Source organism: Bufo bufo, chromosome 3 (genome assembly GCF_905171765.1).
Source record: "Bufo bufo chromosome 3, aBufBuf1.1, whole genome shotgun sequence".
Classification (NCBI taxonomy): Eukaryota; Metazoa; Chordata; class Amphibia; order Anura; family Bufonidae; genus Bufo; species Bufo bufo.
In genome coordinates, this window is record NC_053391.1 from 246,278,259 (window position 1) to 246,298,637 (window position 20,379).

Sequence of the window (20,379 nt, forward strand, 5' to 3'; positions counted from 1 at the left end):
TTTAAAAGGAGTTGTCTCACTCCATCTCATTATATACTGCTCGTTTCCATGGTACTGCAATCCAGCAGTGGTGGTGGTGCTTGCACACTATAGGAAAAAGCACCAGCCTATGTGTGCCCCCACGGATCCAGCTACCAGAGAGGACGGCACTTTTCCCTGTATTGTGCAAGCATGACCACCGCGATGGATTACAGGGCGAAGTCATATCCATGGAAACGAGCAGTATATAATGAGATGGAAAAATGAATCCAGCCAGTAAAGGAAGCAATATGGACAATAACAATACATAAGTGCCTTGTATCAACTTTGTCTACATAATAAACGCAACTTGCTGAAGTGACACAAAAAAATAAAATAAAGCGGTTATTTTACGGACTGGGGGACAAGAGTGGTAGGCTTCTAGCGAGGACATTGCGTCCGCGGATGGCCTCTGGTTATGTACAATCCATTAACTGCAGAGTGGGAGGAAAGGTGCATGCTACCGGGGTCATACTGAAGGAGTTTCATGCCTACTACGAGAAGCTGTATAACCTGAAGGGGAAATACGAGGACCTGGCTCCTGAACTTAAAGCTCAGACAGTACTTGTCAAGGTTGTAGGGGCCAAAACTGTAGGTTGAGGAAAGGGAAGACTTAGAGGGAGAAGTGTCTGAGCAGGAGATTCAGGGGGTTGTGAGACAGTTAGGCTGGGTTCAGACCTGAGCGTATTTGATATGCGCGTTTAACGCGCGTTTGTGTCGCGCGTTTTTGTCCATAGTGCGCGTTTGTGTGATTAACAGCAGTGTCCTATGGCTGCAAACGCGCGACAAAACGCCCCAAAGAAGCTCAAGAACTTGTTTGAGCGTAGGGCGTTTTTCAGCGCGTTCAAACGCGCTGTAAAACGCTCAAGTGAGAACCAGGGCCATAGGGAAGCATTGGTTTTCATGTGTTGAGCGTTTTACAGCGCGTTTGAACGCGCTGTAAAACGCTCAAGTGTGAACCCAGCCTTAGAGACGGGTAAGTGTCCGGGCCCGGATGGGTTTACGCCACGTTTTTACAAAAAAATTCTGGACGAGGAGACAGGTCCTTTGACGGATATGTGTAATTACATTACGAAGCGCTCTCTGTTCCCGTCGCAGGCCCTGACGGCACACATCTGCGTACTCCCTAAACAAGGGAAGGATCCTTCGGTATGTAGTAACTACCGACCAATCTCTTTAATTAACATAGATGTAAAGATCTATGCTAAAATTATAGCCAACAGGTTGAAGGTCCATATACCTTCCCTGATATACGTAGATCAAGTGGGGTTTGTACCTGGGCAGGAATCCTATTAGATCCCTAGCACATATTGCAAGGGCTTCGTCCACGAACTCACCTCTGTGCCTTCTCTCAGTCGATGCGGAGAAGGCTTTCGACCGCGTCGACTGGGATTTCCTGAGAGAGACCCTGAGGGCATTTGGCCTTGGTCCTAACATGTGCTCAGAATAATGGCTCTTTATCATAAGCCAAGATCCCAGGTGAGGGTGAATGGTGCTTTATCATCCCCTTTTGAGATCCACAACGGGACTCGGCAGGGATGTCCTCTGTCCCCTCTGCTGTATATTCTGGTCATGGAGTTTCTGGCAAGGGGCGCTTAGGGCTAACGCGTCCATACGGGGTCTTTGTTTTGGATCCCTAGAATCTAAAATCCCCATTTATGCGGATGACCTATTAATCTATTGCTCTGACCCGGTGGTCGGCTTACTGAACATTGTGAGAGAGTTCTCTTTATTTGGGGATTTAAGTAACTTCAAGGTGAACTTCCACAAGTTCGAGATCTTGAATGTCACGGTTCCACACACTACTGTACAATCCGTGAGACAGGCTTTTCCGTTTCAATGGAAAACGGATAGCATATCTTATCTGGGGGTGACTATCCCATCCCGACTTAAGGACCTGTACCAGTTGAACTTTGCCACATTACTGTCAGAGATTAGGAGGGACTTATCTGCCGGGAAACAATTACCATTGTTGTGGTTTGGGAGGATACACGCGCTGAAAATGAATGTATTACCCAGGATTTTATACCTACTTAGGACCATTCCCATCCCACTGCCGCGTGTGTTTTTCAAAACCATGCGTACTATGTTTCTTGACTTTATCTGGGCAGGGGCATCCCCTAGATTGGGGATTAAGTTTTTAATGAGACCAAAGGGGAGGGGAGGGGCGGGGCGGGAGTCCCTTATATACCTTCTTATCATAGAGCGGCGATCCTTGCATATATATTGGATTGGTTTCATGGTGTGGCATCTAAAAGATGGGTTAGTTTTGAGAAGTGTGACGTTGGGGTACCACCTCAGAATGTTCTATGGGTTCCTAAATCTTTACATAGTAGCAGGCTCCCGTTCCTCACGGTAGGTGTTCTTCAGGTGTGGGACAGATGCGCAGTTCCCTCAGGGTGTACGTCCTTCCCGGGTCCTATGGCGCCCATATTTGATAACCCTAACTTCCCGATGGGAATGGAGCGGGGGGAGATATTGGGTTTACGCAAGGAGGATAACGTTAGAGTGTTTCAGCTGTTAACGAAGACCTCCGTTCGCCCTTTAGACTCTTTCCCGGGGCGAAGCGAGAGGGGGGCCTGAATACTTTTTTAACGGGTTTAAAGGGAACCTGTCACCAGGATTTTGTGCATAGAGCTGGGGACATCGGCTGCTAGATGGCCGCTAGCACATCCGCAATACCCAGTCCCCATAGCCCTCTGTGCTTTTATTGTGTTAAAAAAACTTTTGATCCATATGCAAATGAACCTGATATGAGTCTTGTGTCCGGAGAGGAGTCAAGCGGAAAGGAGCCCAGCACCGCCCCGCGTCCTCCGAATCTCCTCCTTGCTGGCTGACGTCACAGAGCTGGAGCGCTGAAATCTCGCGATGCGCGAGATTTTGGCACTCCAGCTCTGTGACGTCAGCCAGCAAGGAGGAGATTCGGAGGACGCGGGGCGGTGCTGGGCTCCTTTCCGCTTGACTCCTCTCCGGACACAAGACTCATATCAGGTTCATTTGCATATGGATCAAAAGTTTTTTTAACACAATAAAAGCAGAGAGAGCTATGGGGACTGGGTATTGCAGATGTGCTAGCAGCCATCTAGCAGCCCATGTCCCCAGCTCTATGCACAAAATCCTGGTGACAGGTTCCCTTTAAGAACTTAATTTTATCCCTGGGCCCATTTGCTACTTTATCCAGGGACCTAACATCCTTTGAGGCGCTTTGCATGCAAACACCCCCGCCTACTCATTTGGTGTCTCTGGTGTATGGGCTGCTCCAAAAGGGCGGTGGACCTCCCTCCTCCTTATGTTCGGGCGTGGGAGAAAGAACTAGGCAGGGAATTCTCTGCAGAACAATGGGTTAAGGCATTTACGTTGTCTCACAAGTCCCCCATCTGTTGCGGGCTGCAGGAGAAGAATTACAAGATCCTCTCCAGATGGTATAGGACTCCTGCCGTCTTACACTCCTTCTAACCGGCTTGTACAAATTTATGTTGGAGGTGTGAGGGGGCGGTTGGCACGATGTCCCATATTTGGTGGCAGTGCCCTAAAATAGTTCCTTTTTGGACAGCATTGAATGATCTATATAATCAAGTATCAGGTTCCACGTCCCGATGGACTCTAGAAGGGGCTTTGCTGTCGATGGTTCCAGGTCCCATTCGTTTAGCAAAACGGGGCCTCCTGAGATTTTTGTGCAGGCGGCCCGTTTGGTGGTGCCGCGGCGCTGGAAGTCTCGAGATGCCCCACATGTGGGGGAATGGCGGGAGACGTTCGAAAATATACGTAGGACGGAGGAGTTGATAGCTGAGGATGAAGGGTGGGACCAGAAGTATATGAAACTATGGACGCCATGGATTCTTTTTAAGGGGTCTCAAGCGTTTCAGGATTGGTTAGATCGGGCCAATAACTCTAGTTGCTCTGGAATAACTAGTTGAGGTTTAATGTTAGGATACCTTCCTTGTCTGTCTTCCTTCCCTTATGTGTCTTGTGTGTACTGTCTTATTTCTATATTTGTTCTATGGGTCAATTAGTCATGGAAACGCAGGATGCTATTATGAATATGTCTTACAAACCATGTTCAGTAGCCTAAACGAACAATATTTTCCTGTGCATACTGCAATGTAATTGTACATGATGTCTTTCTATTTGTGCTTTCACCCTTAATAAAAGTGATTGAACAACAAGAAAATAAAATTAAAATAAGTCCTGCAGACAAGAAGTGCTTATACAGAATTGGAAGGAGAGAAAAAAAAACAAAAAAAAAACTGGGGTCCTGAAAGCCCCAAATCAACCTGTACTTAAGGGGCTAAAGAGATATATGAATATCAGCATCATACAACCATGTACAAGTTCAGGACCTCACCTGCTGCTGGATCTGCCCCGCCTGGACCACAATCTGTTCTGGAGAGCCATTGCTGCTTGTTGTGTACTGCTCCATCTGCAGTCCTGCAGTCTATGAGTATCTACGGAGATAAAACAACATCAAAACGGCGATATAAGTTAGGTATGCCCTATACCAGTGATGGCTAACCTCTGGCACTCCAGCTGTGGTGAAACTACGACTCCTAGCATGCTCCATTCATTTCTGGGGAGTTCTGAGAACAGCCAAGCAAGTGTGTATCTTGGGAGTTGTAGTTTTGCCACAGCTGGAGGGCCGGAGGTTAGCCATCACAGAACTATACAATCCAACAACTGTAAGCCCATATCATCATATTGACTCTGTACTGGATGTAATCTAACACGGACATGCTCAAACCATCAATACCAAACATCTGCTGTCAGAGGCCCTCATATACATATGTTGCTTGGCCGACTTTAATGTGTATTGCCACCTATTTTTATCATTTATAGGTTTACTATTTCTTTAACCACATAGAGGCCTTGTTACATCGCCTAACATGCAATCTCCACGTAAAATTCTGAAGCCTCTATTCATATGATTATGTTCTTTAGTATTGCTACCAGAAGATATGAATTAACTACTAACAGTTTACAATGAAGGTCTAGATGAGTGATATCAGTTTGCCAGTTTGGGTGGGTTCCTGTACAGTCCCACATTGGCAGGCAATAGCCTCCCTAGTGTCTCCTGCAATGCTAGGGAGGCTTGTCTCTGTATGTTCGTGCCGGGGAGCGGGATAAGTATAACATAAGACCTTTCTTTTGTGTCAATAGATGACAGAAGCTGATGCAGGGTGAAACATGTATGGCACGAAGAGCTGACCACTGGTCAGATGTTCCGAACTCCGCTGGGCAGTGTCTTGCCCCGGGAACGGAATGCCTAAGCAGCCGCCAATGGATCCACCTGGAACACCCCTTGGAGACCATCGAGCACTTCCAAGGACCTCCAGGAATGACCAGGTAAAAATCCGCACGTCGGAAGAGCCAGTCATGGACAAGCAAACCTCCGAGCTTGAATACATTCTGATGGAAAGCTCACTCTCTCGAGTGCGAGGGAGAAGGAAAAAGAAGGGAAAACAACGTCCTGTCGACACGGAAGGCGGCGACTACCGTCAGCAAAAGAAGGTAGTGGGCGGAGCACTGCCTTATGCGAGTACCTGATAAGAAAAACGTACTTACAAGAAAGGTACTCCCAAATTTGTTGGATGGAAAAGCCCGCCCCCAGGAATGCCACCTTCCCAGAGTAAAAAGAGGGGAAGAAGACTCACAGAGAGGGAACATGTTCCTCACTGAAACGCCAAACGACCCATCGGTCGTCTGGACGAAACCAGGTACCTGGCCCTAACCCTGGATGTAGATGACTTGGAAAAATGTACGTACAAGAAGGCGCAATCAACTCGGAAAGCCGCCGGGTGGAAGATTCCGCCACCCGGAACGCCGCCTTCCCAGAAATAAAAAAAGGAGAAGAGGTCCCAGAGGTGGCTGGGACGAAGCCGGCTGCTGGCCACAACTGTGGAAGCAGAACCAAAATCTAGGTCCGCAGGGTCCTCCTCTGGTTAAAAGGACACCCCTGAGAAAGCGGTAACTTGGTAGACTAATGTCCCTAGAGCCTTTGGGCTTGTGGTGAGACTTCTAGCGAGAGAAGCTACTGAGAAAAAAATTCCTGAGCCAGGCGTGCCCAACTGCAGGCCAAGAACCAATACCTCGGATAAAGGTAGAAGCAAAAAACGAGGTGAACATCACCAGTGATGGAAAGCCCCATAAGTGATAAATGTTGAGCATGCGGGACACTGCCTGGACGGGCAGATGACCAAGAAACAAGAATACTCCTCGTGGAAAAAAAATAGAATCCGGATTCCCGAGCCGTACAACCCAGAGCTACCGGTCAAGTAGATCAAAGGGGAAGATGGCCAGCCATATCCAGCGAGAGGGAGGACAGGAAAGAAAAAGGGTGTCCCGTTCCAGGAACGAAACCCCCACCAGTGGTGGCAAGGCGTGAAGACACCCGCTCTGCCCGGCGTAGGGGGACCCGCAGTCCACCCCCGGAATGAGCAGTGAAAGGAAATACCACCAACGGCTTGAGGAGACACAGACCGTAATCATATCTGAGGAAAGGTATCACTGTAGTGGTAGACGAGTGCCACAGGGACTCAGCTACCCAGAAGAGCGCACCCAAAGTAAGGTGCTGATAGCTATGGCATGTACGTCAATGCAAGCCCGAGTTGACGACACCAGAACAACAGTTGTCAGAGCAACGGTCATAGACCATTAAGAGGCCAGGGCTAAAGCCCATTGCCATAAGAGACTGACACTCTACAGAATCTCTTGGTAATGCAATACACCGCCTGAGGAGGAGCCCGTACAAGGGGAGCCACAAGGGTAATGCTAACGCCATACTCCAGCTGAGGAGGAGGAGGCCGCACCGTAGAGGATACTGATTCCAGAGTCAGTAGAAACAGTCATCTGACGAAGGAACTGTGCAGTAGGAACCCTAGTATGTAGTGGGGGTGCAAATACCCCTTGTACAGTAAGAGCTACAGCATGCTCCGCCAGCGAAAAATCGAGGGAGGCCTAAGGATACCCAGAAGTAGCATGGGACCATGCTGTCTCAGTTAAGTAGAGCCATCCTGAGGTACTCCGTGAATAAAGGGGGCTGAACCAGAGCGACCACCGATGCAGTGCCAGGGTAGAACCCTTACCCGAGGGGGCTGTCCCACTGCCGTGACTACGATCTCCGGTCCTAGTGTGAAAGCTTCCCCTGCTTAGAAGAACACTCTGTAGTTGCCATTGCAGATTGCCAGCAAAACACCCTCACCTAGATAAGGAAGAGTGGTGGCACAAGGACGACACATCTGCGCCCCCAACCAGCACCGGAAAAAAAGGGAGGATACAATATGAGAGTAGCCACAGTATCCAGTGGCAGTATCCATATGTCACTAGATGAAAAGTACAAGGCACCAACAGTGACGACTGTTGCCACGGCCCACCTGAACGAAGGCAAGGCATCTAGTGTCGTGGCTTAGTTGAAATAAAGCATGCAAGATGCTTAGCTGATTCCCATTAGTTGTAGAAGGGGGTAATGCCACGACTGTTGAATAGTATTCAGTAGTAGCGCACTCCTCCGGTCAAGAAAGGGGGGTAGCGAGATAATCAGAACCGTATCCAACGGTAATGTAATCACCCCTCCATGGAGGGGGGAAATACCTACGGTAAGCACTGAACTCAGTGGAAGTGTAATTACTCCTACTATGAAGGGGAGAAAAATATACAGGAAGTACTGTATCCTGAGTTAGCACAAGAACCTCGCCTATGGCAGGGAGTAATGCACCCAGCAGGAACTGAACTCAATGGTAGAGAATTACGCCCCTAAGGAAGAGGGTAATGCATATGATCAGTCCTGTAACCGGTGGGAAGAGAAATTCCTCCACTTATGTAAGGGGGGAATGCTTACGGTAAACACTGCCACCAGTGATATTGCCATAACGTCCCCTATGAGAGAGGCTAATGTATACTGCCAGTACTGTACTCAGTGGAACGGTAATTCCATTAAGTCCGGAAGGAGGGACGCGAATGGCTGGCACTGAGACCAGTGCTAGTGCAGTCAGTCCACCTATCCAGTAGTGGTGCAATGCCGCCTAAGGAAGGGGGTAATGCATACCATCAGTACAGCTGGTCAGTATGGATGCAATACCAGAAGATTGAACTGGATTCATATCAGAGTCCGCAGAACAGATCCCCCCCTTTCCTCAGAACCAACCCCTGCCGGAAGGGAGGGTTCTGAATATAACCTTATTGAGGAAGGGAGGAGGTGCGGAGGAGACCGAGGAGGAAACATGTCCTGCTCTGGCCCGCTCGTGCACAGTTCTACCTCTCAGCATCAGCCATGGCGATGCAGGCTGTTTTGGTGATGAAACAACAATCAAACCACCCAGGAGGTGGAATCGGCACCTCTACAGGACCGCTCACTGGATTGAGTGGGCGGTACTTAATCAACCCACGACCCCGGAGGGTGTATTGGGAACTTCCAGAGGTCCCCCTTGGAATGCACAGGTGGAGAATTATCAACCAAATAACCCAGGAGGGTGGATTGGGAATCCTTCAGATGTGCTCCCCTGGATTTGCGCAGGTGGAGCATTATCAACCAAACGGCCCCGTAGGGCGGATTGGGATCCTTCCGATGTGCTCCCCTGGATTTGTGCAGGTGGAGTGTTATCAACCAAACGGCCTCAGAAGGCGGATTTGTGTAGGTGGAGTATTATCAACCAAATGGCCCCATAGGGCGGATTGGGAACCTTCAGATGTGCTTCCCTGGATTTGTGCAGGCGGCGTATCATCAACCAAACGGCCTCAGAGGGCAGATTGGGAATCCTTCAGATGTGCTCCCCTGATTTTGCGCAGATGGAGTATCATCTACCAAACGGCCCCGTAGGGCGGATTGGGATTACAGGGGTCCTCCACTGGATTGCACAGGTGGTGGCATATCCACCAGACGACCCAGAAGGGTGGTTAGGGATTCTTCAGATGTCCTTTATCAACCAAACGACCCCGGAGGGAGGATTGGGAACTGTGAGCAATCCTCCACTGATCGGATAGGACATGGGCCAGTCTGGTATCACACCATCAGGATGGTATATGGTCCTGTGGTGATGTGGGCTGAGGGAGGGGGGGGGGGGGGGGGGGGGCCGGATTACCGGTGATGCCCCCACAAAATAAATAAGAGGCAGGAAAAGGTTAAATATTTTTTTTAAAACTTAAAGAGGACCTTTCACCGAATCTTACCCTATGAACTAAGTATACATACATGTGGAGCGGCGCCCGGGGATCTCTCTGCACTTACTATTATCCCCGGGCGCCGCTCCGTTCTCCTGCTATGCCCTCCGGTATCTCCGTTCCCTAAGTTATGGTAGGCGGAGTCTGCCCTAGCGCTGGCCAATCGCATTGCAGATCTCACAGCCTGGGAGAAAATAACCTCCCAGGCTGTGAGCTCTGCGCTGCGATTGGCCAGCGCTAGGGCAGACTCCGCCTACCATAACTTAGGGACTGGTATCTCCGCCTACTATAACTTAGTGAGCGGAGATACCAGAGGGCATAGCAGGAGAACGGAGCGGCGCCCGGGGATAATAGTAAGTGCAGTGAGATCCCCGGGCGCCTCTCTACATATCTGTATAGTTAGTTCATAGGGTAAGAATCGGTGAAAGGTCCTCTTTAAGGCGTTTGGTCTGCAGAAAGGGACACTGGAATATCCAGTGCCTGCTGCAAAAATGTGGCTTACCATGAAGGGTTAACCCAGCTTAGAGGACCGAAGGCGGAGCTCAGCTGGCACCTGGGAGGGGGACCGCTAGTCGGGGAGAATTCCCGCCTAAAGGACGAACCTGCCCCCTCCATAATCGGAATGAAGTTGCGGCCTAGTAGGCCGCAAAGCCGGGACATAAAGTAGGCGCATGGCCAACCGGTATAACAGAGGGACTTGGGAGTTTACCTTCCAATCGGCGGTCGGATGTGTCCGCTTGTGCCCCCCTGCCGCGGGCCGAGTACCAGTAGGCCCGAAGAGAGGCCGGGGCCTAAATTTTTGGCGCCCGGCCGGGAAGCGGAGTGTCCGGGGCGCCGCTCTCGATGTATACCGGCCGCGGGTGCTCACCCCGCAGGCCGGATAAGGTGATGCCGCAGAAAGTTAGGGATGCGCCCTTAGAAGATCCCCCGGAGTATAATGGGGGAACCCAGACCCCCGGACATGGATAGAAGCCCAGACCTAACTCAGGGGCTGAGGTAATGTGGTAATGGCCTACTTTAAGAAAGAAGGTCCATTTTGACGAGGTGATCAAGGGGGGGGGGGGTTCGCTGAGGATACTTACCCACTCCGGACTATTAGCCTGCCTTCATCGGTGTTCTTCACCCTTGTGACATGGACCAGCAGAGCCACCTCTTCAGTCCCTGGCACAAGTGACAGGGACCGGGTTGAAGGGCAGGAACAGGTGGCCCTATGGCTGGGGGGAGCAGGAAGGTCAAGCCCTCCTGGTCCACTTTGTCTTCTTGTGGGAGGCAGAGCTGTGGAATAAGCATCACCGGTCAGCCCCCCCCCCCCCCCCAGCGATGCAGAGCTCTTAGTAGCCCTGGACCCCTAACCTAGGAAAATAAAAATTAAAAATAAAACAAAAAAATAACAGGGGGTCTGCCTCCTACGACACTAAGCTAAAAACTGACATGCTCTCTCCAGGCTGGAGGGGGTATAGCCTGCAGGGGAGGAGCTAAGTCTTTTTTCAGCCTAGTGTCGCCTCCTAGTGGCAGCAGCAAGCTATACCCACGGTTCTGTGTCCCCCAATGATACCAGCGAGAAATTATATTTCTCCTCAATTTTCTTTTCCTGTTACAAAGGATTTCAAGACAAAACATTTCTAAAACCTCTACCGTATGTTTGTACTGTGAAAATGGATGCTACTTATGTAATGTATCTACTGGCTTTGCTCACCACAAGACTTCAAATAGAGCATATTTGGAGGCCTATTTTTTTATTGCTGGTTCTATGGCACCATACTGCCAGAACATATACTTTTCTTCACAGAGGATTGTTGTAACAGCATGCAACATCGATCAGATGCCTGAAGACCACCCGCACTTCGCCACCAATGATTCTACTTTATAATACTGGGGTTGGGGGGGTTCGGTGCACTGCGCCACCAATGAATATAGTTTATGCCTAATACAAACGCAGGCTGAGCTGCGGGTGCCGGCCATATCCCATACCCGGCACCCAGCCTCTTTGCACGCTGCGATTCACCGCTATTAACCCCTCAGGTGCCGCACCTGACGCACTGTCAGCGCGTGCCATGTCAGTTCCTCGTGTGAGAGGCAGAGCAGCGGCGGGTCTAGGCGCAAATGGCGACAAGACTACAAAGTCGTGTCGCCATTTAGCAATTCTAAGTCACATTGGCGACCATTTTGGTCGCCATCTGTTGCTCTGTCATAGCAACTGAACGGGGCCCCTCCCTCTGTCTAACTTCACAGTTGCTACTGGCAACAGCATCTTTAGGGATAAATGACCAGGAACAGCATCACCAATCCCAGTTACTGCCAGTGGGAGGCAGTATTATACAGCCAACACATACGATGTTTGAAGAAAGCTCAGCGAGCAAGTCTGCTCCATACAACCCCCTAATGCTTATGACGTACATGTACAGTACAGACCAAAAGTTTGGACATACCTTCTAATTCAAAGAGTTTTCTTTATTTTCATGACTATGAAGGCATCAAAACTATGAATTAACACATGTGGAATTATATACATAAACAAGTGTGAAACAACTGAAAATATGTCATATTTTAGGTTCTTCAAAGTAGCCACCTTTTGCTTTGATTACTGCTTTGCACACTCTTGGCATTCTCTTGATGAGCTGCAAGAGGTAGTCCCCTGAAATGGTTTTCACTTGACAGGTGTGCCCTGTCAGGTTTAATAAGTGGGATTTCTTGCCTTATATATAAATGGGGTTGGGACAATCAGTTGCGTTGAGGAGAAGTTAGGTGGATACACAGCTGATAGTCCTACTGAATAGACTGTTAGAATTGGTATTATGGCAAGAAAAAAGCAGCTAAGTAAAGAAAAATGAGTGGCCATCATTACTTTAAGAAATGAAGGTCAGTCAGTCAGCCGAAAAAAAAATGGGAAAACTTTGAAAGTAAGGGCTATTTGACCATGAAGGAGAGTGATGGGGTGTTGCACCAGATGACCTGGCCTCCAGTCACCGGACCTGAACCCAATCGAGATGGTTTGGGCGGGTGAGCTGGACCGCAGAGTGAAGGCAAAAGGGCCAACAAGTGCTAAGCATCTCTGGGAACTCCTTCAAGACTGTTGGAAGACCATTTCAGGGGACTACCTCTTGAAGCTCATCAAGAGAATGCCAAGAGTGTGCAAAGCAGTAATCAAAGCAAAAGGTGGCTACTTTGAAGAACCTAGAATATGACATTTTCAGTTGTTTCACACTTGTTTGTTATGTATATAATTCCACATGTGTTAATTCATAGTTTTGATGCCTTCATAGTCATGAAAATAAAGAAAACTCTTTGAATGAGAAGGGGTGTCCAAACTTTTGGTCTGTACTAGGGTTGTCCCGATACCGATACTAGTATCGGTATCGGGACCGATTCCGAGTTTTCTCGGCGGTACTCAGCCGCCGATACCCCGCCCCGATACATAAATAGAATACTATGGGCGTAACTATGGGCGGGGCCCGGTGCAGTCACTGTACTCTTACACCGGGCCCCGCCGCTCACCGAAGTATTTATAAACGTGAATCCTTATCCTGTTGTTAAGTTGAACTAACGCTGCCCTCTCCCATGTTCCCATGTCCCCCCTGTATCCCCACAGCACTTACTTAAGCTTCCATAGCAGGCAGAGCGGACGGCACCAGTAACGTCACTCACTGACGTAGAGCGCCTGCTCCGCCCACTTTATGAGTGAAGCAGGCGGAGCAGACGCGCGACGTCAGTGAGTGACGTTACTGGTGCCGTCTGCTCTGCCTGCTATGGAAGCTTAAGTAAGTGCTGTGGGGATACAGGGGGATACAGGGGAACATGGGAGAGGGCAGCGTTAGTTCAACTTAACAACAGGATAAGGATTCACGTTTATAAATACTTCGGTGAGCGGCGGGGCCCGGTGTATTGGGGGACACTGTTATGAGGGGGATCTGTGGATGACATATAGCAGTGTCATCCACAGATCCTCCCCATAACAGTTCCATCCACAGATCCCCTATAACAGCACCATCCACAGATCCCCCACCAAATAATGCCATCCTCAGATCCCCCCACCCCATAACAATGCCATCCACAGATATCCCACCCCATAGCAGTACCATCCACAGATCCCCATAACAGTGCCATCCACAGATCCCCCATAACAGTGCCATCCACAGATCCCCCATAACAGTGCCATCCACAGATCCCCCATAACAGTGCCATCCACAGATCCCCCATAACAGTGCCATCCACAGATCCCCCATAACAGTGCCATCCACAGATCCCCCATAACAGTGCCATCCACAGATCCCCATAACAGTGCCATCCACAGATCCCCCATAACAGCGCCATCCACAGATCCCCCATAACAGCGCCATCCACAGATCCCCCATAACAGCGCCATCCACAGATCCCCCATAACAGCGCCATCCACAGATCCCCATAACAGCGCCATCCACAGATCCCCCATAACAGCGCCATCCACAGATCCCCCATAACAGTGCCATCCACAGATCCCCCATAACAGTGCCATCCACAGGTCCCCCATAACAGTGCCATCCACAGATCCCCCACATGACAGTGCGTCATCCACAGATCCCCCAAAACGGTCACATGACATTTAAAAAAAGTATCGGTATTCGGTATCGGTGACTACTTGAAAAAAAGTATCGGTACTTGTACTCGGTCCTAAAAAAGTGGTATCGGGACAACCCTAGTCTGTACTGTACGTGATATAGCTTTAAGGGGTTAAATTACCTTAATGTAACTATTCTATAATTCATTTCTGCTGTGTGTTCCCTTTGCTGGAAGAAGACGCTCCATAACCGCAGGTATGTGCTATTTGCTGCACAGCCGCCACGTGTGACCGCACCCTGATAGGGTGTATGAAAACGGGTTTCTAAGCTGGACAACATCCCTAATTTCAGTCAAACATGACCTCTGAACTCTCTGAGAATCTGTTTTCTAACAGCAGACCCCAGGAAAATCCATTCGGTTTCCTGTGAGCGCCGTCACTGGTTGCCATGGTGATCACGGGACTGAGAGCTGAACCGGTAGGGTTCTGATGACAGCAGGTTAATAATATGTGGCGCATGGGACGGAATGGAAACAAAGTATAAGAATACTGGAGATTTTATATTCTAGAACAAAGAAAAAACCCTTTAAAATGACTAAGGGTACTTTCACACTTGCGTTGTTTGATTCCGGCAGGCAGTTCCGTTGCCTGAACTGACTGCCTGATCAGGCAAACTGTATGCAAACGGATGTCATTTTTTCTGACTGATCAGGCATTTTCCAGACTGATCAGGATCCTGATCAGTCAGAAAAATGCATTGCAATACCGGATCCGTTTTTCCGGTGTCATCAGGCAAAACGGATCCAGTATTTTTTTTCTTCTCATTTTTAAAGGTCTGCGCATGCGCAGACCGGAAGGACGGATCCGGCATTCCGGTATTTTGAATGCCGGATCCGGCACTAATACATTCCTATGGGAAAAAATGCCAGATCCGGCATTCAGGAAAGTCTTCAGTTTTTTCCGCCGGAGATAAAACCGTAGCATGCTACGGTTTTCTCTTTTGCCTGATCAGTCAAAACGACTGAACTGAAGACATCCTGATGCAAACTGAACGGATTAGGCCTCTTTCACACTTGCGTTGTTGGGATCCGGCATGCACTTCCGTTGCCGGAGGTGCCTGCCGGATCCGTAACAACGCAAGTGTACTGAAAGCATTTGAAGACGGAACCGTCTTCCAAATGCGTTCAGTGTTACTATGGCACCCAGGACGCTATTAAAGTCCTGGTTGCCATAGTAGGAGCGGGGAGCGGGGGAGCGGTATACTTACAGTCCGTGCGGCTCCCCGGGCGCTCCAGAATGACGTCAGAGCGCCCCATGCGCATGGATGACGTGATCCATGTGATCACGTGATCCATGCGCTTGGGGCGCCCTGACGTCACTCTGGAGCGCCCGGGGAGCCGCACGGACGGTAAGTACACTGCTCCCCTGCTCCCCGCTACACTTACCATGGCTGTCAGGACTTTAGCGTCCCGGTAGCCATGGTAACTATTCAGAAAAAGCTAAACGTCGGGTCCGGCAATGCGCCGAAACGACGTTTAGCTTAAGGCCGGATCCGGATCAATGCCTTTCAATGGGCATTGATCCCGGATCCGGCCTTGCGGCAAGTCTTCAGGATTTTTGGCCGGAGCAAAAAGCGCAGCATGCTGCGGTATTTTCTCCGGCCAAAAAACGTTCCGTACCGGAACTGAAGACATCCTGATGCATCCTGAACGGATTACTCTCCATTCAGAATGCATTAGGATAATCCTGATCAGTATTCTTCCGGCATAGAGTCCCGACGACGGAACTCTATGCCGGAAGACAATAACGCAAGTGTGAAAGAGCCCTTACTCTCCATTCAGAATGCATGGGGATATGCCTGATCAGTTCTTTTCCGGTATAGAGCCCCTGTGACGGAACTCTATGCCGGAAAAGAAAAACGCTAGTGTGAAAGTAGCCTAACATCTACCACTGTCGAAAATGAAAGGGGTTGTCTCAGTCACTCAGTTATTCTCTTTTAAAGGCAATGAAGGTATAAAATAAAAAACTTGGAGCCAATTCACACAACTGTGATCGCCCGCCACCTCCTGGACTGACCCGAGTGTATTAGTGACTTATGGTACAGTCAGTTCCTGTCTGATGGTGGGTCTATTATACAGTACTGACATGATGATGTAAGCACAGTACAATACACCCACAATCAGATAGGAACTGACTGTATCATAAATAGTAACATATGGGGGGGCATTTCTCAAACTGGTGTAAAGTAGAACTGGCTTAGTTGCCCATAGATTCCTCCTTTCATTTTCCAAAAGAGCTGTCCAAAATGAAAGGTGGAATCTGATTGGTTGCTATGAGCAACTAAGCCAGTTCTACTTTACACCAGTTTGAGAAATGACCCCAATAGTTTGTAAGGCTGAAAAAAAAGACATCTGTCCATCCAGTCCAGCCTGTTGTCCTCCAAGGAAATCACTACGATGAAGTCAGTTTGGGTCAGGAGATTCAGCTGGCACACGGGTCATGTGACTCACTGCTCTGAACTCCGCACAGTGCCGCTCCATCCTAGCGTCAGGCGCTGTTTTCATGACTGCAGTAGTGATGTCGGTAAACCTCAGTGCAGCCAATCACTGGCCTGAACCGTCTCAGGCAGTATAGAGCTTAGGCTGGGGATTGGCTGAACTGATCACATGGTGTAAACAGAGCTGTCACTGCTGCAGCGAAAACATGACATCAGAGCACCGGATCAGAGGTGGTTCAGAGTGGTTTGTATCATTTTTTGGATTTTGAGACAAAAAAAAAATTTGGGGGGGAAAAAAATAAATAAAATGAGGATGCAGCGGTTCTGAACCTCTCAGTGCGGGGAGGGTGCCGATACCGGCTCAATCCTGTAGACGCATATACTCCTCTGTGACAGGGGAGGACAGCCGCCCTGCACTGGAATAAGCCATCATTATTCCACCGTAATCCCGGGACCACCACTCAAACGGTGCAGGGATTCCCTACATAGAAGATATACTTGACTAGGTGGGTTTATTCAAAACAGAAGAGCTGTAGGGTGGTATAGATATGAATTAGCCTATAGTTACTGTTCCCAGACAGTCACAATAATGCTCACAGCAGTGTACAGATACCTAGCTCAGACTTTAATAGTATTACACGGTCACCTTTATATGTCCAGAGAAGTGCAATATCAGAGACGTAGTGGGACAAAAGAAAAATGCTGCAGCACAACAGTGGGATTATATAGTGGTGGTGCCTGCGGTGTCAGGTGACAGTCCACATACCCCGTCTCAGCAAATAAAATATTCAAAGTATACCGCGGCACTCTTCTCTTCATCAATTCAGCATTTATTTACCAAATTTCTTAGCGACGTTTCGACCAGTGTGGTCGAAACGTCGCTAAGAAATTTGGTGAATAAATGCTGAATTGATGGAGAAGAGAGACGTAGTGGGGTCATACTGTCACACAGCGCTCCAGGCGGCAGCCGAGAAATAAACTCTTGCTAACATGAACAAAAGCAAAGTTTTATTGGAAGGGATGGGGAAGGGGGTAGTAACTATCAGCTGCAGGGGTTAAACACATCAGAGAAATAATTACATGTATATATCACACTGGATCATATATACACAGGACATGCTAAGGACCACCCCAATATCTACTCAATCCATAGACCTTCTCTATCCACTCAGTACAGCCCCTGTACAGGAGGACCACCACTACACCGCCATACCCTCCCTACAGCCCCTGTACAGGAGGACCACCACTACACCGCCATACCCTCCCTACAGCCCCTGTACAGGAGGACCACCACGACACCGCCATACCCTCCCTACAGCCCCTGTACAGGAGGACCACCACGACACCGCCATACCCTCCCTACAGCCCCTGTACAGGAGGACCACCACGACACCGCCATACCCTCCCTACAGCCCCTGTACAGGAGGACCACCACGACACCGCCATACCCTCCCTACAGCCCCTGTACAGGAGGACCACCACGACACCGCCATACCCTCCCTACAGCCCCTGTACAGGAGGACCACCACTACACAGCCATACCCTCCCTACAGCCCCTGTACAGGAGGACCACCACTACACAGCCATACCCTCCCTACAGCCCCTGTACAGGAGGACCACCACTACACAGCCATACCCTCCCTACAGCCCTTGTACAGGAGGACCACCACTACACAGCCATACCCTCCCTACAGCCCCTGTACAGGAAGACCACCACGACACCGCCATACCCTCCCTACAGCCCCTGTACAGGAGGACCACCACTACACCGCCATACCCTCCCTACAGCCCCTGTACAGGAGGACCACCACTACACCGCCATACCCTCCCTACAGTCCCTGTACAGGAGGCCGCTATCTAGCGGGACCGCACTGGCAGCAGCGTCACCACAGCTCTCCACACTGCAGCCTGACTACTGGATCATCAGGCGTCTTGTCCGGGAGATGCTGGCTTTGTCTGCCCGGATTGGCTATTTATGTTACTGCCTAATACATTGGTGTTATTGGCTGTGAGGCTTAGGTCATGTTTCTCCCTCCCCGTGGTGTTATTGGCTCTCTCCCCCGGTCCTACTCACCACCTCTCCCGGTCTCGGTTCTCCTCTCCGCTCTGATTGGTTCCAGAACCGGAGCACGGAGCCCAATCAGCGCTAGACACGCAAAATGGCGGAAGGACAAAGGCGCCGAAAAACTGCTCTTCACGCGCATGCGTAATTTCCCACGCCCACCCTATTACGCAGGCGCACAAGGACAACGCGGAGACCCACCCTCTGTCCAAATTATTGTTCGAGCACGCGTACTAGCCTCTTCTTCTGCGGAACTTTCTAGTAAAATCGTACGTCCGCCATGGAGGTGGGACTTGTAGTCTCCTACCTATATGCGAAACATAGGTGTCAGAGAAATCGTCTGTAACGGCGAAGAAAGAGCTGTAGGAGGCAGGAGAGACGCTGCTGCCCCGGCACATGAATACATTAGAACCGCGGAGACTGTAGTGCTCTCATGGTATCCTGTGCCTGATAACAGCAGTCTGCGGCTACAGAAAATGGCGCCCGTGTCCGCCTGAGTAATAGGTCTATGCGGAGGGGAAACTGGAAAACAAACACTGTCGGTCTTTTAATAGAGTACACACGACACAGAAAGTGATAATAATGCGGTGCAGACTGCATTACAATGGACGCTGTGGCGAAATACATAGGAGCAAGCCCTGCTCTCCCCCGGGAGTGAATATAGTGGCCCATATTTACTAAGGTCTCTGCACCAAAAGTCTGTTTTGAAATGGCACGATTTCCACTTCGTGGATTAGGACTAGTACATCTGGACCAGAGTCCAAGCATGGCCTAAACCTGGATCAGCACTTCAGCTGTGGTGAAACTACCACACCCAGCATGCACAATTGCTTGCTCTCACATCTCCCACTGAAGTGAATGGAGAATGCTGGAAGTTACTGGAGTGCCAGAGGTTGCCGATCCCTGGTCTACACTGAAAGGGTTTCTGTCACTAGAATTTTCAGTATTAAAGCGAACCTTTCACCTCATTTTCACTTTATAAACTAGCCACAGTACCTTATAGATTATATTGAATGTGTTGTTATCCATGTTAGTGCCGCTTTCCTGCGCTTTTTATTCATAAAAAAACCGTCTTATAAAGTTCTGATTTCTGCTCCAACAGTCAGGCAACAAGTCAAGGGGGTAGCCCTTCCCTCTCCTCTGGCCGTACCTCCCCTGCCCTAACGCCGCCTCTATGCTTTGTGATTGACAGCCGGCTCAGTCGCCGGGACGGCGCTTCTGAATCCTGCGCATGCGCCGTCCTCCTCATTCGCCGCGCGATCCCGTCTTTCTGGCGCTCACGATGATCACTGGCTTGCAATCTGCGGCAAGTCTACAGTGATCACGTGGGGCACTTGGAGCCTGAAGATAGTGGAGCGCGCTCACGGGAGGGAGAGCAGACAGGCAGGCATCGCGTACGGCGCATGCGCGATCCTGTTACATGGTCGCGCTTCTGTCCGCCAGAAAGACGGGATCGCGCGGCGAATGAGGAGGACGGCGCATGCGCAGGATTCAGAAGCGCCGTCCCGGCGACTGAGCCGGCTGTCAATCACAAAGCATAGAGGCGGCGTTAGGGCAGGGGAGGTACGGCCAGAGGAGAGGGAAGGGCTACCCCCTTGACTTGTTGCCTGACTGTTGGAGCAGAAATCAGAACTTTATAAGACGTTTTTTTTATGAATAAAAAGCGCAGGAAAGCGGCACTAACATGGATAACAACACATTCAATATAATCTATAAGGTACTGTGGCTAGTTTAACAAGTGAAAATGAGGTGAAAGGTTCGCTTTAAACTGGCTGACATTAGTGATGTGTTACTGTCAGCTGCGCCTAACTCTGCTATTCTAATGATGATGATCCGTGCCCCCGTTACTGTAGAATTCTTACTTTTATAATATATAAATGAGCCGGGGGGGGGGGGGGGGGGGTCGTTGCTCCTGCACCTAGAGCAGGGGTCAGCAACCTCCGGCACTCCAGCTGTGGTGAAACTACAACTCCCAGCATGCTCCATTTACTTCTAGGAGAGTTCTGAGAACAGCCAAGCAAGTGTGCATGATGGGAGATGTAGTTTCACCACAGCTGGAGTGCCGAAGGTTGCTGACCCCTGACCTAGAGGCTCCCACCTCAAGTCACACCTTCCAAG

General features: G+C 49.8%; 1 protein-coding gene across 4 annotated transcripts in view; it reads right to left on the reverse strand.

Moving 5' to 3' along the window:
• NFYA (nuclear transcription factor Y subunit alpha) overlaps positions 1–20,121 on the reverse strand; it is a 28,985-nt gene extending 8,864 nt beyond the window's left edge. For 2 of the 4 annotated variants that reach the window (XR_005777522.1, XM_040424068.1), the window contains exons 1-2: positions 18,274–18,387; positions 4,364–4,463 (exon numbers count right to left, since the gene is read on the reverse strand). Coding sequence is in view for 3 of the 4 variants with exons in the window: in XM_040424068.1 (XP_040280002.1) it covers positions 4,364–4,438 (75 nt within the window). In the remaining variant the exon portion in view is untranslated. Of the gene's footprint in view, positions 1–4,363; positions 4,464–16,812; positions 16,888–17,134; positions 17,869–17,921; positions 18,167–18,273; positions 18,388–20,109 lie in introns of those variants that run through there. The other 2 variants (XM_040424069.1, XM_040424070.1) reach the window with 2 other exon arrangements.
• Positions 20,122–20,379: the final 258 nt, after the last annotated feature.